This window comes from Neopelma chrysocephalum, unplaced genomic scaffold (genome assembly GCF_003984885.1).
Source record: "Neopelma chrysocephalum unplaced genomic scaffold, ASM398488v2 Primary Assembly neopelma1_25, whole genome shotgun sequence".
NCBI lineage: Eukaryota > Metazoa > Chordata > Aves > Passeriformes > Pipridae > Neopelma > Neopelma chrysocephalum.
This window is the reverse complement of record NW_020897694.1, coordinates 33230981-33248736: the sequence shown is the minus strand read 5'-3', so window position 1 is coordinate 33248736 and position 17756 is coordinate 33230981. Positions and strand designations below refer to the sequence as shown.

General features: G+C 37.7%; 1 protein-coding gene across 2 annotated transcripts in view; it reads right to left on the bottom strand.

The window, feature by feature from the left end:
- OCA2 (OCA2 melanosomal transmembrane protein) overlaps positions 1 to 17756 on the bottom strand; it is a 171123-nt gene that overhangs the window by 140078 nt on the left and 13289 nt on the right. For both annotated transcript variants that reach the window (XM_027674837.1, XM_027674838.1), the window contains 4 exons: positions 7397 to 7495; positions 6609 to 6797; positions 3034 to 3091; positions 2085 to 2157 (listed from right to left, as the gene is read on the bottom strand). In XM_027674837.1, the coding sequence (XP_027530638.1) occupies positions 2085 to 2157; positions 3034 to 3091; positions 6609 to 6797; positions 7397 to 7495 (419 nt within the window). The remainder of the gene's footprint in view (positions 1 to 2084; positions 2158 to 3033; positions 3092 to 6608; positions 6798 to 7396; positions 7496 to 17756) is intronic.

Here is a 17756-nt window from a genome sequence, read left to right as displayed (position 1 = left end):
CTAAACATTTGAATTGGTATTCATTCATCATAGTTTATGCATGTGTACTGTGGACATCTGCATCTAAGTTTGTTACTTCCTTAAAAACAGTGAAAAAACCGTGTTTTTAAGATGGAATTCATTGCTTCATTTTAGACTACTAGGCAAAGATGAGAGGAATTGCTCACGAGAAATGTCAGTTCTCTCTATTAACTATAAAGAGAGCCTAGGATGACTAATTCAGGTATAGCTGAGATGAGTCACTCCACAAAATATCTAGTTCCTGTTCTACCTTCCATCATGTAATTAATTCAATGTACAGAGGCAGCCAAAAAGCCACATTTGACAGAGATTCTCTGTTATATTTGCGTGCACATGGCTGACTTTAGGCTTTCTTTAACATCTACTTGTATATCCTCTTCTGCCTACTGTAAAATGTACCTTGAGAATGCTATATGTACTGATTATTTTTCACCAAGTTTCTGAGGTAGTTATATATTATTTATCCTGATTTATGACCAGGTCACTTATGCTTGCTTCTCTAGGATATTACCATTTTAAAGAAGGCCTTTTCCCTGGGTCTTAGCATCCATTTTTGCATAATGTCCTTAACCGTGTTTTTTTCTGCGTTAGTATTTGTGGTTTTCTCTTTTGATTTCCTATTCCTGTTAGTAGCTTATGAGGTTGTTTCTACATCATTGCCTCATGGTATAACAAGCTTAGCCACTTGTAACCCAAGTAACCACTCTGTCCCTACTGGTTTCCTCACTGGAAGAGTGTTGTATAACTTCCCCCCCACCACCTTTTTGGAGTTTTAGCAATCCAGTTCAATTTTTGTCTACATTGGATCCATCCTATCTCTCTGTGCTCCATCAGTTTTAGAAGTTCTGTGAGTCCCTAACAAACTGTTTTCTATAGCATTTTGTCAATTGTGCCTTGATGTTCTGCTCCTTTGCCTGCCTCTGTACATGGTCCCAGTCTTCATCCATCCATTTAACAGCTTGAACATTGCCTGCAGCCAAAATGCTTAGTACATTTCTAACAACATCAACAAACAGAATTATTTTTAAATGTTTTCTGTAAGGAAAAATGATGGAGGAGTGCAGTAGAGAACTAGAGTTATGAAATAAAAAATATTCAAAGGGGAAAAAGAATTAGAGAGTTTGTTTCATTCATTAAGTTAATTTATGCTCTGTGGGTGAAAAACCCATTTTTAGGATCTCCAAGGAAGATGAAAAGTTTGCTAAAATCTGACTATATTCTTTGCCTCACAGTCTTTTTTTCTATATATACATCTGATTCAAGGAGGACAAAAACATTGATGTAAACAGTATATTGATGGGAGTTTACAGTTGAAGTTGTCACTGGTCCTACTAAAAGTCTCTTTATTTCCTCCAAAAAGCAATCTCAACTTTTAATTATAAATTGCCCTCAAGCACTAACATTTTCTTCCTCATTTACCCTACTAATTAGCACATTATATAGTGTCATTATTGGCCACAATGAGAATGCTAATAATCAAATCTATTTAAAATGGACTCTCCCTGCTCAAAATCATGGAGCTGACCAGTTAAGTAGGAGAACTCAGCGTTTCAAAAATTGAATTCTACTGCAGCTTTTCAAAACAAGAAACCTTCCAACAGTTTGTGAAATATATCTACAGGCGAATCTTCTTTTAACATTAGTGAAATAAGAGTCAAGCAGATTGTGGATCAGACTAATTAAATTAAAACATAGTGAGAACAAGAAACTTAATTTATTACAATTTATTGTAATTTTTGTTTGTTTGTTTGTTTACTAACTGAATGTTCATCCCTCAAAGACTTTTCACATTCAGATCTCTACTCACCTGTGATGAATCATTTTTATTTGTGGTTATTCTATTGCTTATTCTTCTGAACAGTTTCTTGGTCCCAACAGGTGTCATTCAGTAAGACTTGGAAAGGGAGCATGGCTGTGGTCTGTGCCAAAGGACAAGTCCAAGTGCAGCCAAGGCTCTGAGAACATCCAGTCCTCCCATGGTATAAGACAGAAAACACCCACCCTTTCAACCAGTTTATCAATAAAACTTCAGATCAGGGTTGTTTTCAATGAAAGAAGGATACAGAAGCTTTCCAGAGGTGATACAGCCAACATCTGCCATGGAACACCTTGATCTGGATAAATGCCGAATAAAATCTAGGGCAAGGATAAAAACCAAACATTCATTAGTGACACAAAAACTGAAAAATACCTGCTAAACTTATCTCAAATAGCTAAAAAAGACTGTCTCAAATTGTACATTCAACTGTGAGACTGTTTCAACATTTTCAGGTGTTTCCACCACAGCTGTAAAGCACCTCTGTGATACTTAACAAGGGCAAGTAATATTCCACCTGTTAACTTAATACCAAAGTCACATATTTGATGTATTTTACTCAAATGTCTCTTTGGACAGGATTTGTCTGGAAAGCAACACCCATACCTTAGGAAATGCAGCGCGTCATATATTTTCCCCCGATACAGAAGCCCTACTACCCAAAAAGGAGTTCCTAACAACGGCTAAAAGAATACACTCCAACTTTTCGAAATTTTTCTCAAGTCTTGCAGTCTAAGATTTCTCTGATTTTGAAGATTTTGTTAAGAGAGGGCAGCACTTTGGCCACCCCAGTTAGGAGAGGCCCATCTCCCCATGACCTTCTGGCTTTGATGCTGTGAGGCACTGCCATTGCTGGTGCATCCTCCCCAGCACGTCTTTTTCTAGGAGGATTCCTCAGGTGCCAGTATGAAAAAACTCATGCCAAATTCAACAAGCAACCATAAGGGACACATTTGAGTGTAAGCTGCCTCCTCCTCCAACTCAACTGCTTACCCAACCACATTGCCCTGAGTGGTGATTAGTTCACTGAGCAGGGTTCTGATTAAGCATGAAGCCCTGTACGGTATTGTCATTTTTTGCTATCTTGCCCCCAACCTCAAGACATTTTTTATGAGCTAAGAGAAAATATCACAGCCCATTTTGAACTAATTCTAAGGCAATGTGGGCCAGGAGAGGATTGCAAATTCAATACTTACAGAGCAGACAACTACAAAGATAAAAAGGCCTGAAACTTTTAGGAATTTTAGACAGCATCTGAAATACAAGAAACATATATTTACTATATGGTTAGTTTAAAACAAATCTTTCTGTTCTCTTAGTAGCTCTGACATTTCAGAAACATCATGGTAAGAACTTTAGAGTGATAATATCACATCCGAGTATGGACATCAGGATGCAGGGCCAGTAGAGGTTTAGGAAGCCTTGGTGACTAAAAAGGCTCCTGCCCCAGGTCTGCTGCCAGCTGGATCTCAATACACAGGAAGGAGGCTTTACCCACTGGGAAAGCTAAGGGAAGGCTGCAGCGTGAGCTGGCGCTGGATCCTGGAGCCACTTCTCCACTACTACTGCAGGCTCCTGACAGATCCAGAGACCCATCAGCTCTTTCTGGTCTCTCCCAGAGAGGCAAAGGAACGCTTCCGTCACAGGGAAGCGTCATGGCTGTGCAGAAAGCACAGCTTATTGCATACAGGGATGGTGTCATGAATGACTTCCTCAAAACTGGACTTTTAATATACTCCCTGAAAAGTATTGGGGAAAAAACACCTGAAGACAAGAACAAGCTTTAAGAATCTTCTGGTTTTAACAGTGTCTCTTTAAATCAAATATACTACATGAGCATAAATCAACTAGCAAAACCAGGTATTTTTCCATAGCACACCTGTGCCCTTTGAAAAAAATGTCCTGTTCTGGAAATGTGATACCATAAAATCTTCTGAAGTGTCAGAGCTTACTATTGAGTGCATTAAGCAAGAATAACTCTAAATTAAAATATAGATGTTGAAAATGCATGCTCTTGAGCAACAAATCTCAAGATTCAGCACTTTTAAATTACTTTTTTTTTAACTGCACCCTGAAATACAACTCAACTAATAATTTTCTGACTGCCCATCAGTATGTCATGCAGATGTCTTAATTTACAGAACTCTTTCTGTTGATTTGCCCTCACTACATATTTTCGCTAATTGAAAGCATTAATGTTCTTAATCCATTTTTTTTCAAAGGTAAACATTCAAACGTTGCTTTTCCAACAGAATGACAAATGTAAGGTTTGATTTAAACCTGATGACAAACAAGAAGGAGAAGATTTCAAGTTACCAGGATAATTAGTTGAAAAAGGAATAGTGTAAAACCAAGCTGCATTGATAGATGCTATAGGACAAAATATTAAAGCAGAGTAGTCTGAAGAGTGTCAGAAATAATTTTTAATCACAGCGGAAATAAATCCCTAAATCAATTCATTGACTGAAAGAAACGTAAATGACTGGACACCTATTTTTGGAAAACATTGTTTTCTAAAGTTCTCCTCCTCCTTAGAATTTTCCAAGCAGAGGCTAATAAAAACCAGCAGCTAATAAAAATATGTTGCCACAGACAAACTGGTACAAAGGGGCTACAGTACTCTATGAAATACAGGTGGTAACAACTTTACACAAACTTTGCACAGCATGAAAATCTAGAGAAGGCAGAGGAAGAGGGGAAGGAAGCCAGTTGGCTTCTAGAAATTCCAAGTAGCCCTGCTCTACTGAAAAACAAGATGGCAGAGAGGGGGAAAAAGATAATAAAGGCTTGAAAATAAAAGAATGACAACAAAAGCCATTATCAGCACTTCATAACTGATAACTTTTATTGGTATTGTGTGATTTATGGAAAATACCTAGTGCCATCTTAGTCGTGAAGCCTCCATCCTGCTTGTCTACTCTCCCCATCTCTACAATACAGTTTTATTCTGGTGTTTTTGAGAATTTATTATGTTATGAATTAATAAATCCTAATCCATACTGGTTTAATTTTAACGTACTTGTTTTTTTTTGTTTGCACTTAGGAATTATAATTTACAATAGTAATTCAAATTATTATTGAAACAAGAAACATAAATAACTTGATTTTAAGACATAAGAGAAAAAACATGAATTAAGCATTTATAAATTCATAACAACTTGTCTGTAAATATCAGAAACTCATCTAAAGATGTTGGCAACATATAATAAGTTTTTTGAAATGGTTATTTTATTAAATGTAGAATTTAGAACGATCTTTTCCCCATCTGTTTGTTTTCATGGCATTTTTTATTAGGGAAGCAACACTTTTAACAGCTTAGAGTTGACGTGATTAGCTTTTGACTCACCCATGGTTTGCAATCTGTCTCTTCCATTCTACAGTGCTAATCTGGCACAGCAGTGCAAGTACAAACACTGTGCCAAATCCTATGCTGATATATGCCTCTGGCACAATCCTGTTTGACTTCAGTTGGAAATGCACGAAGCATAAATCTATGAAGGATTTCACCCCCCTGTTCTAAACCAAATGATTTTTAGTCTAATCCACATATCGTATCAGGCAGTTTAACTTCATTTGTTATCTCAGCAGTTATGCTGATTTGTGACAGCCAAGGAGTTGATCCCATATGTACAACCCACACTAAAGCAACGAAAATGGTTCAAGGGAAATTCTGCCAGAAGAATGTGCTCCTCCCCACATTATAAACCTATGCTGTACTGGAAACGATGGAGTCCACACTCATGATCAATACCTTTGTTCCATCAAATGCCAGGGAAATCTACCATAAATGTGAAGAAAGACACCTGCCATACTCCTTTGCATATGCTCGTTTTACACTAATTGCAGTCGTTTAAATCCTCCTGCTCCATTTGTTCAGCGGTAGTGCAGGAGAGCAGCACTCCACACAAAACCATATGCACAATTAAAGAAGGAAAGCAATTGTGGAGAGCTAAGACAATATACAGAGAAGGAAAAGATTCACTGACATCTCGCTGGAAAGGCTCCACGGATCAACGAGGAGATGGGGACACGCAGTGCTGGGCTCCATGAAAATCTGCAAAACTAGCTGCAGACACCAAACAAAACTAGAAAAACCCTTGAAACTCTGGAAGGGACAGAGGGAATTAGTATCCAAGATTAAAGGTTTTGCTGGTTAAATCCCCAGCAAAAATATCCTGTGAAAATTTGAACTTAAGGTCTTATCACATTGCTATCTTTTAATATATTAACAGATTCGGTTTCCTTCACGCCTAAATGAGGTAAAAGACTACTTTGAAGTAAGGAGTGAAATATGTTAATGTAGTTCAAGACAGAAAAATATTGTTATATTTTGCTTTGTGTGTATGTGAAAAGCTACTACAGTGACTACAAAAAAAACTTTTAGGTACATATTTTAATTAAAATGAAGGAACAAAACACTGAAGAAAAAAAGCTGTGGAATCAAACCAAAGGGCTTTTAAGAAATGGTTTCAAAGAAATGTTAAAAGCAATAAAGAAGGCATTTAATTACAATTTAGAATAGGTGCTATGACTGATGCTTGTAAGAACAAGGGGTTATTAATCATTAGGTAGAGACTGTAACCAATTTCACCAGGGTTTATTTCTAAACTATCAGTGGCAAGATATGGTCTAAACATGGAGCGCTATTTTATTAATTTGTGTAAATAAATAATTTTCTAGACATCTCTGCTTAATAAACTAATACCTGCAGTAATTAATATATATATATATATAAAAGGAAAAAGAAATAAATGAATGTTTGAAGTCAGACCTCATCTTTGATAAATTGAACTTGACATGAAGGTTGTCCAAGATTTCATATTTCTCAGAAGAAGCAGATCTGGAAAAACTTGTCATTTCACTTTCCAATTGAAACCTTTGCTCAAATTCTGCAGAGCTGTTGTCCCATGAATCATCATCTGTGGTAAAATCTGGATTATGAAGAGCCATGCACTGCAACCTGTCACACATTTTCAGTAAACATAATAAAACAAAACAGTGCTTTATTTCAACAGGTAGTAGATGCAACTGACCTTGCAAAACCTTATGTTCAGTGTGATAGATTTTAATGGAAAAATTAATAGAAAAAGAATTATTCAGTACAGACTGAGCTCCCCTTGGTAATACTGCTGAGTAGATGGCAGAGCAAGAACAAGGAACCCACTACATTTAGGTGCGCCTGAGACAACCAGTTCTCTGATACACCAGGCAGATGTGCTTCAAGATTTGGTGTGCAAATCGTGTTATAAGGACCTTTCCTACAGCTCTGCTATGTCTTTCAATGCACCTGATGTAACACCACATGGAGGAAATAAGAGCACAAAACCTGCAGTTCCCTATCAGGCTCTTTAATCACTCTGACCTCAGATCCTACATCCTTCCCTATTTACAGCCTCTTCTCTCCCCCCAAGGTCCTCCAGAGTAATTCTTTGCTTACAACCCCTGTCATTCATTTTATTTCCCAGCAGGTTTTGTGTCAGGATATAAGAAAGAACCACATACAATTAAATAGAAGAGAGCTTAGGAAAAAACATTTTGAGTAAAATGAAAGTAACTCACCCATTTTCCTCAGAGGAAACCTTCAGTAGTGGTGTCTTCTCTGTAAAGCCAGTGTTTTTTGACCTCAAGCTGAATAGTTTTGAAAAATTGAAGTGATATCTTTGGAGGGAAAAAAACCCAAAACAGAATAATAAGTCTAAAGTAAAATGATTCACTACACTTCTATGGAACATTTTGCTACAAGTCCATCTAATTAGTTAAATATTCTCTAAGAATGGTGCTCACCTAAATTTGGGGTTTCATTAAGTTTGAACTAGACATGGTAGTTACCTCCCTATGCTCACAGAGGACTCATTCATATAAGTTTACACTAACATACTTCTGAAAATATAGAACAAAAGGATAATTTATTTCTCATAAATGTTATTTCAGACATAAATCACCATCTGCAAATCCATTAATCTCTACAGTAACCTTGGCACTCTTGGTATTAGGGAAGAAAACTTTATCTCGATACAAGTATGTCATTCCTGCAGTACAATCCCTTCCAAAAAGTTTCTGTCAAGTCTTGCTCCTAGTGCTGCAGATAATGAAACAGAGAGCAAGCTACTTCTTGCCGTATTGCAGCTTAGCGTTGTTAAAAAGCCTTTTGCTAAAGCATAAATCCCAAAGCTTGAGAAACATCTGAAGACAATCAAGGACAATCACAGTAATTTTAGAACATCTTCCCAAGACCTGGCTCTTTCAGAGACATTTCCCATCAAAATCAGTGTTATTCGGACACACTCTGATTTATTCCATTCAAAACTGCAGCCACCAACCACCAGAAGGTCTCGAAGAAATCTCCTAGACATACAGTCAAAATGTCTGTACCTAGAAGCAGACACCTAGAGGAAACCTGAAATTTCTTTTACTGTTGCTGGACTGTGAGAGAAAAGAAATTATAAAATCTTAGACAACCAAATAAGTACACAGAGGTGACTGCTAATTCAATCTTCTAAATATAAGGCCAGTCCAAAAAGAAGGATTTGTGTATTTGACTTTATACCACAATGGAGGACAGAAATTCCTTGCGATTTGTAAAGATGTATGTAAAACTTTGTAAAATTCAAAATTAAAAAATTAAAACCTCCAGTTAATGCTTCAGCTTGCTTGTTCAGTAGTGTTTTCATTCAGAAGATGTGCTAGTGTGGAGCAACTGGATATGGTTATTTCAATCTTGAGTAGCCACAATGCTCATTCAAACTCTGCTGTAAGCCCCGTATTTTCAGTCTCAACAGAAGAGAATGAATGAGTTAGAAAGATTGAATTATCCAGTACCTCGGGTCAAATGTTGGGCAGATTACAACTCAGGTTGTCAGTGCCATTGCACTGACACTCCATCTGTGAAGAGATGATTGCATACTGTGAATTACATCTTTTAAATAGGAGAATATCATTCACACAAAGATGTTCAAGTGGAGAAACTTCTATTTTGAAGCAAGTGCTATTCTAATCTTATCATGGTCTTAGATGTAAATGGCTACCTAGAGCTTTTGCAAAAGGGAACCCATAAGGATAGCAAGAATGCTATCAGGACTTTAAAGGTGTGCTCACTGAGAGCTGCTGATATGCTCCTGGCTAATCTAAGCATTCTACTATACTCAGTTTGCATCCAAAGGGTACAATTGTGACAACAATTCTGATGGTGGACCTTAAATTTGTGCATTCAGAAGTTTAACTCATGCAAAGACCAATCAGCTGTTTCTGCTTTTAAACAAAACGATGTGACTTGTTCCACAGAAAAAAAAAAGGCTTCAAATAATATATACTCTATGCTGTTCTGATCTAGTCTCGCATTATGTACACCATTAACCTTTCCACACTGACTTGTCTACTTTTCTTCCTAGGACACATGCAAATTCCAAGACTATTAACCAGAACACTTTCTACAAAAACTTCCATTTTCTTCTACTTGTTAGGAGTCAGTACCAACACTGCTTTGTGTTACTCAGGCACATATATATATATCCACTGACAATCCTCACCTCAGCAACTCTTCACGACTACTGTGAGTGACCAGTCTGCAAAAAGTGCTGAAGTCAAAGCAGCCACAGGATTGGCAACCAGAAAGAGAGGACAAAGGTTTGGTGGAAGGTGGTTTAAGTGACAGAACCTGAGGTGAAGAAGGCTAGTTAAAGACATCACCTTCACTTTCTTTTTGCACTTCTGTTACCCCCGCTTGCTGGTATATTATCTGCCATTTTTAAATGGAACTGCGGAGCTGAACAGATGTCCAAGAATAATGAAGACAGTAAAAATGGAAAAGGTCTTCAGATAAAGTGAAAACAATTAGTGCATGACAACATCAATTTGCAGAGAATAAAAACACATAGACAAGAATAAGCAGCAGGAAACAGCCAGGCTTGACAAAACAAAAATAATTAGAGAAAAAGCAGAAGAGCCTTAACTCCCCCATGACATGATTACTCTAATTAAAGAATGAGAGCAACATAAACAATAAAGCTAATTAGGGCATAAAAGAATCTTGAAGTCTGAAAGCTCTAGAAAGAAAAGTTGGAAAAACATCACTAAAAAATAGCATGGATTATAAAAATCAAAGTCATCCCTGGACAGAGAGCCTAATGCAAGCCCCTCTGTGCCCCTCATACTTCTGCAGAGATGCTATTGGTGCAATTTGATCATCCACTTAATCAAAAGATAACAGAGATCATCTGCAAGCAAAGCATAGGAAGGCCCAAGGATCCCCCACTAATAGAGGAATAAGTCTACAGTGCTCAAAAAACCCTCTTAACATCATTCTTGATGCCCCTCAACACTGCAAGTAGCTGGTAATTGTGACACTGTGTAAATAAGGGAAAAAAACCAATGTGACACATTTCAAAACTTGGGATCAGTTTACACTTTGAATGTTTCTTCACAATCAAATACCTGGAAAATTTGGTTATACCCACAGGCAATCCATGTCTACTGAGCAATTCAACAGCACTACCAAGAGGCTAATCACCAGACCAGCTCATTAACCCATTGTGAGTAGGACTGTTAATAGGATGAGAAGACTGCTCTGGATTTATACTATGTGGGGGTGAGGAGCTGGTTAGCTGGACACCAGTTGTGTTCACCGTTCTTCTCTCATGGTTCAGACCCAAAAATCATTAGCATGTTTTACATCAGATATGAGAATCATAGAATAGTTTGAGTTGGTCAAACTATTCTATGATTAGATGACTAGAGGTCATTTAGTCAATTCCACCTACAGTAAGCAGGGGCATCTCCAACTAGATCAGGTTGCTCAGAAGAAACATGAAATAATTGCATTTACACATGTATATATTTATATTTAGATATGCACACAGATCTTCACACAAAAAAAATTAACATTCTCATTTCCCTTTCATTCAAAATGATGGGAGAAAACTAAAACCAAACCCTATGAAAAAAGTATTTTACAAGGACTTCTTCAAGGATTTGCAAAACATTACTTACAAAGAAAGATCCATGTAGAACTGACATCAGAAAAAGAAGTGCATGACCTGCCTGCTGTATAACCACTGCTGGGGACATATTCATTCTCACATTTGCTGCTGCTGGGCATGGGTTGTTTTTTAATTTAGAGGAATCTTTCTAACAGAAGATTGTGTTCTTAACCACATGGCCACTGCTGTGACAGCTATATATGCAGATTTTGGCTCTCTCTGCAGGAGTACAGGTTTGTTCCAAGGAAGCATGTCTTCTGAGCTGGTTACTTGCAGTCCAAGACATACCTTCCCATGCCTAATCTTTCAAGAAATTGCAATTTCTGTCTCCATAGTAACCCAGAGTAAGAACCGGCATTGTAGGAGGGCTGTCCCACCCCAGATGATATAGCATATTCTGCCAAGTCATGGAGATGTCCACAGGTGAAGTACCAATTGCCTGACAGCAGCTCTAGAAGGACCTCACCCACAGCATTAAATGAGCGTCCAATTGCAAGCCTTGGGCAACAATTGCAGAAGCCCTGAAAACCTGTGGCTGTGCCACTGCTCTCATGGATGAACAAGGGTCACACTCTTTTGGTGGCATTTTGTACTTCTCTACAGCTGTACACCAGAGACGTGATCTTCAATCTCCTATACCCTTTTGAGCAGCTTAAGGAGAAGCAGTTTCCCCCTGCCCTCCTGGGCCTATGGAGAGGTAAAGGGAGAGCAGGAGAGGAAGGGCATGTGGGCAACTCCAGTTGCTCCCACTGATGGGCTGATGACTCATTAGATATTAGTCAGAGGGCTGCAATTTTCACCTACAACACACTACTGTTTCCCATTACCTGTAGGTGATAACTTGCAAAATCTTCAGGGAACTTTGGATGAAGTGCAAAGAGAGAACTTAATTCCAGCCATTGAGCCCTAGATCTGCCCTCTGACCACATTTTCAAGCATTTGCTAATGTGATTACACCTGCCACTTTAAACAAAAGGAAAAGGAAGACTTTGTGGTGGCACTGATGTTAGTCCATAAGCAACCTTTCAATCCCAAATGCATTACAGCAAAAGACACCAAAAAAACACATATCCTACAAGAACCTGAGAAAGAAAAAGACCATACTCATCCTAGTTAGGCTGCCAACACTTAAAATAATCACAAGGTTTGACTGGAACCTATTATTTGCCTTGTATTGAAATGATAAATCATGCCACATAATGCATTAAGTTTTCACTCCCTATAATAAAAGGCATACATTTTAAATATTGGCTAATATAATGCTTCATCTCCCATATGCCACGTTATGCACACAACTATCAGTAAGAGAGCTATTTCTATAACAACAGAAGCCAATAATTCTCACTTCCATGGAAAAGATTTAGTCAGAATTGAAGACGATGTGAGTATGGAAGCATAGGTATTGTGCAAGAACATCAGTAGTTTTGAACACAACTTATTAAAAATTTCACTATATAAAAAAAATTAAAAGCACAATCTCTTCAGGGAAAAAAAGTTAGCATGCTTCCCTGAATTAGTAATCATTAAAACTATTATAAGCATGAGGTTGCCTCTTACACAAAAGCTCAGAAACACTACTGAACCAAGAGTTTATAACAAATGCAACAACAATTTAAGCAAAATTTCCTAGAAGAGAAGTCCAGAGTAAGAATACAAGAGCTAATTAATCATGCAGGAGACTAGTCACAACAGCATGATTTTAATTTATCATTTCTACATTCTTTTAGGCTAAAGTTTCATTTCAGAATCTTCCTATTCCCTGAATAGAGAACATTTATATTAAATCATATGTACTGAACTAATTACTCTTATCGTATCCGTAAACAAGCATAATGCACAAATAAATTGAAAAAGAGAATTGAAAGAAAAAAACCAAACCAAACCAAACAAACAAAAAACAAACAAACAAACAAACAAAACCCCACATCAGCTTTTGACTGCACTTGAAACACATTCTCCTACCAGATTTGGTTATTTGTCAGTTTCTAATAAAGTCTGCTTTTGGAGAACAGTTACATGGTACAAACCGTGCTGACCAACATCATAGCACTCAGCTCTTAGATATATACATGTACTGTGTGCTAAGCAGCTGTACACACGCATACATCCATCAACATTATGATATATATGTGCCCACATGGAGACACAACCCTCCGTGACATTTTCTCCTCAGTGGTAGGATGTCAGGGGAAATTGTTATGACTACCCGTCACGAAGGAAGTATGGTCAACTGATATGCTCAGAGCCAAGGGAAGGTTCAAAGACTCCTGAGCTCACCTCTCTAAACAGGCTCCAGATGTTTTCTGATGACTGTTTTATGTAGCTTCACCTAAATCAGAAAATAACCTCCAGACCCTTTAAAAGCATGCACCATTAAGATGTCAGAAAAATTTAGCAATGAAAGCATTACCTAATGCAGACTCATTTTCTCTTTGACTTTCCTTTCTATTAGACAGGTCTGTACAGGATCCCCCAGAGGGATCCCCAAAGGTGGATCATGTGGGGCTGGCACTGGCATTACCTGACAGCAAGACACTGTGAGAGGTACAGCCAACAGGCAGGTCTCATATTGAAAGACAGTGAGGTGCTGGAGAGTGTCCAAAGAGCAAATAAGCTGATTAAGGGTCTGGAGTACAAGTCTTATGAAGAGCAGCTGAGGGAACTGGGGTTGTTTAGCCTGGAGAAAAGGAGGCTCGGGGAGACCTTACCTCTCTCTACAGCAACCTGAAAGGTGGTTGTAGTGAGGTAGGGATTGACCTCTTCTCCCAGGCAACAAGTGACAGAACATGAGGAAATGGCCTCAGGTTGTTTCAAGGGAGGTCTAGATTGGATATTTGGAAAAAATTTTTTGCAACAAGGGTTGTCAAGCATTGGAACAGGCTGCCAGGGGAAGTTGCTGAGTTACCACCACTAGAGGTATTTAGAAGATGTAGATGTGGCACTTAGGGACAGGGTTTGGTGGTGGATTTGGCAGGGTTGGATTAGTGGTTGGACTCGATGATCTTGAAAGTCTTTTCCAACCTAAATGATTCTATGATTCCAAATTAATAAGTGTATACCGTGGTAAGACCCCAAACAATTAAAGAACATGTTTAAGGAAGATGTAGTGAAATGTGTGCTGAGCTTATCCTAGATGGAAATGGTTCCTTATATAGGACACACACAATATGCTTGCTTCATTCACTTCTGATGGATTTGGAGAGTGAACATGTTCTGCAAGGGCAATTGTAAGTTCAGAAACAGCTTGAAAAATAGAGTGCTTCCTGTGGTTCCTTTTTTAAATCAAATCGGCCTTTGTAGGGTTATAGTACTTTCCTGGAAAAAATAAAATTACATTTCCAGATATCTCCATGACTTGGTAGCATACCTCAAGAGTCTCTGTCTGCCTCTGTCAGGGAATGTCTTCATCAAGAAGACATTGGGAGGTAGTTAACAGACTAGGACCTCATTGCAGTGGGTGAAGCTAAAAGAAAGAACACTTAAGCTGCCCTGAAGCTTCTCTGACTCCACCTAAGAGGATTAAGTTGTTCTCCACACATTTTCTGCTCCCATGTCAGGGTACCATGAGGTCTGGCTGCCCTGTGGGAGGGAGCCAGGTCCAGAGGGTGGACGTGGGTCTGGCAAGGCCATGACCTTCCCAGCCTGAGTCCATCCCACAACATTCGACAAGGGCCCAGGGACGGGATGGGGACCCAGGCCAACCCAGACCTTCATGACTAACCAGCTGGACCACAGAGATAGGGCAGGTCAAAAGGGCCTACCATTTGAAGGAGTGAGAAGTTACCCTGAAAAGTGTATCTGCTGTTTCCTCCTCTACATTTTCTGCTTCAGTAAAAAAATTGGAAAGCTACAGGAAACCACATATAAAACTGCAGACAGTCTGAAGGAGAAAATACTTTTTGGGAGCAGGTGCTGCCAAAAGAGTTTAGCTGTTAGCAACTGCCAGCAAGCTGCAAATTTGAAAAAGGCAGCAGTAGCCAGTTTGGGTAGTGGTCCAAATTCAAAACCCCCAGTTTCTCTGTGGATTAAACAGATAACCTTTTAAGAGGTATTATCAGCAAATACTGCAAGTCATATTGAAAAATGAGTCTACAATAGGGAAGTAATTTATCAACACTTAAAGCATGACTGCACTTGTAATTCTTTAGCATATTCTGCAGGCTTGGCTTTTAAATGCCAGCATTTTTCCTTGGCATTCATGATGGGTTTTAGCTCAACCAGCACTGTTGCTAACTTAATTTATAATTTAAATAAAGGGGGATCAAATTTTTTTTCTAGCCCTTGAGGCAATTTAAAGAATATCAAACATTAAGAAAGTGGTTACAACTTAATATTTTGAATTTATATGTGAACATACTCTCTTAAAGATGCAATATGGGGCACTTGGATGATGGACACATGAACAGAGGGATGGGTCTGAGAAAAAATTGGATTATGTGACCATCTTGAGAGGTTATTCTTCAAGAATTACAGTGATACGATGTCATAGTCTCAAAGGTTTGGGGGAACACATGTTCAAGCTTTACTTACAGATTAGCTGAATTGAAGAATGATACAAGAAAAGAAAGCACTATTAAAGCAAGATCACAGACCACTTCTGAGATGAGGGAACACTTTCATGCACAACGGTAAAACAGGATTATTTTGATAAAATTTTCCTTAATTCAATTAATGTACTGACAAGCTGTCACATGTAATTATGCTTCTGGCCTTGCATAGTCTTGTAATATATTCTTATGCCACTCACCCCAGTTTTGGAGATTGAAAAGAGTAATTTGTGAGCTATGAAGTAATGAAGACTCTTTTTCCTTTTTTTTAAACACTTTGAAAATTGAAGTTCCATGTGTTTCATTCCAGGAATTTGGATATAACATTACTGATAACTGCAACTTTTAGATAAAAAAGTAACTTTGCCACTAAAAAAATTGTCTGCCTTGCTTAGAGTTAAAAAAAGGAGAAAGCCAGACATCTACAAAAAAAGGCTCATTAACATGAAAAAATAGGGTTGATTTCTGTGCCTGGAGGCATGTTAGAGAGAGAAGGTGAAGGCAAGCAACAGGCCACCACACATCTTAAAAACAACAAGTAGTCATCAAATTAAGCTTTGTTTTAAAAAAACCCACACGATGGATCCAAACTATTGTAAGCTTGCTGGGACTTGCATTTTGTCCTTTAGTCACAGTGAAACGAAACAAGTAAAGTTCAAGCATATTAATTTCTGCTAAATAGTCAGGTTCTCATGAGGTATTTCAATATAACTAGGACAACTTACGTAGTCTTTATGTAGATCCTGATCTCGGTGGACTAGACCCAGCAAAAATGCTAAAATTTGCTTCAAAGCTAGGGCATGAGATACTCAGAGTAGACAGAGAAGAAAGAACAATAAAATTTTCAGATAAATAATTTGTAGGGGGAGATATAGCTTCCAAATTTTGAATTAACATTATAGAGCTAATAAAATAATATGTATTTTTTTAACTGTATTGGAAGTCCTTCCATTATATTTACTTTTAAAATTATTTTAGTTATTAATGGAGGTATTAAGAATTCCTTTTCAGGTTCTGGCTGAGCATGAGACACTGAGGTTATTCATATGACCTTTGTCATCTAAAAGTCTGGTCTAGGATAATTACAGTCACTGGCAAGAGAGAGATCTCTTCAAATAATTTTCATCCTCCCCATCTCTCATGTTGACTATACAAGGAACCTGGGGAATTAACTTTGAGATAACAGACTTCTTCACTAAATAATATATAAGCCTTACACAAACAATGTCTATATTACAGTATACTAAAAATTACTTTTTTTCATGTACTTTTTATTTTCTCTTAGATTAAATCTCTTCTTCGTACAGAAGACTTTTCATCAAAAAGTCAATGTTGAATTAGGTATATAGAAAAATATCAAGTCCTTCCAAACATGACTTATTCATAACTTCCTACAAGTAACTTCCAAAACAAAGTAATTCCACATCATTGGTCATTGCTTTCCATCTTGATTTATATCAAAGACAAAAATTTTTAAAGCACTAAAAATCTCAGAGGAACAAATTAAAGAAACCAAACTGAATAAAAAGGTAGCTTATAACAATACAATATTTTCTCGTATGTTTGCAGAATATTCAGCGAAACCATTCAAGAATAAATGCAGTTTTATCTCACAAAGATGGTGCTCTTCCCTGCAATAGCCCTTCACTAAGATCATTGTAACATATTAACATGCACTTTAACAAGCTTCAGGAAACTCATTCCACAGTATTGGGTTCTGTTCTGCTACCAGACATCTTTTTCTGCCTTGAAAGGCCTTGAGTATCTGTAAGATCTTAAGGCTAAAATGTCAGAGAAGAAGCTATCTAATCTGTGTTAACAAACAGCTTTAAAACATAGATTTTTGATTCAGTGCTGATGTGAGACAAATTGGAAACAGAAAATTTGAGTCCATAAGCATATTCAACTGAAATTCTCAAATTAAAAAGAAGCGGGGAAAAAACAACAACTAAACAAACAAATCAAACCAAAACCCAAGGATTATAAATAATGCATTCCAAAGAAACTCTGAGAATTTTATTGTCTCATGAAAAGTAGCATGCAAATTACATTCGGCAATTCTCCCCTCGAGTGGTGAGACTGACCAAAAACAAAGAATAATAATGACATTTCAGCTTTCCTTCCTCCTGATTTAAGCTCTATCTTTCTCCAGGTAAGAACATACTCCTGTGCACTGAAAAGACAAAAAACCCCAAAATTATGGCTCTCAGAGTTCAGAAGGAAATTCCTTTCCCTACATGGCAGATGGTTTTGTTCCAGCAACATGGTTTAACTGTACATCATACTTCTTGATAGCACGTCTTTCCCCCCAGTCATACAGATGCCACTCTTTCCTCTCAGACACTACATTCCCTTTGGCTCTATATAGAATGGAGTAACTTTGATTACTCCATAGTC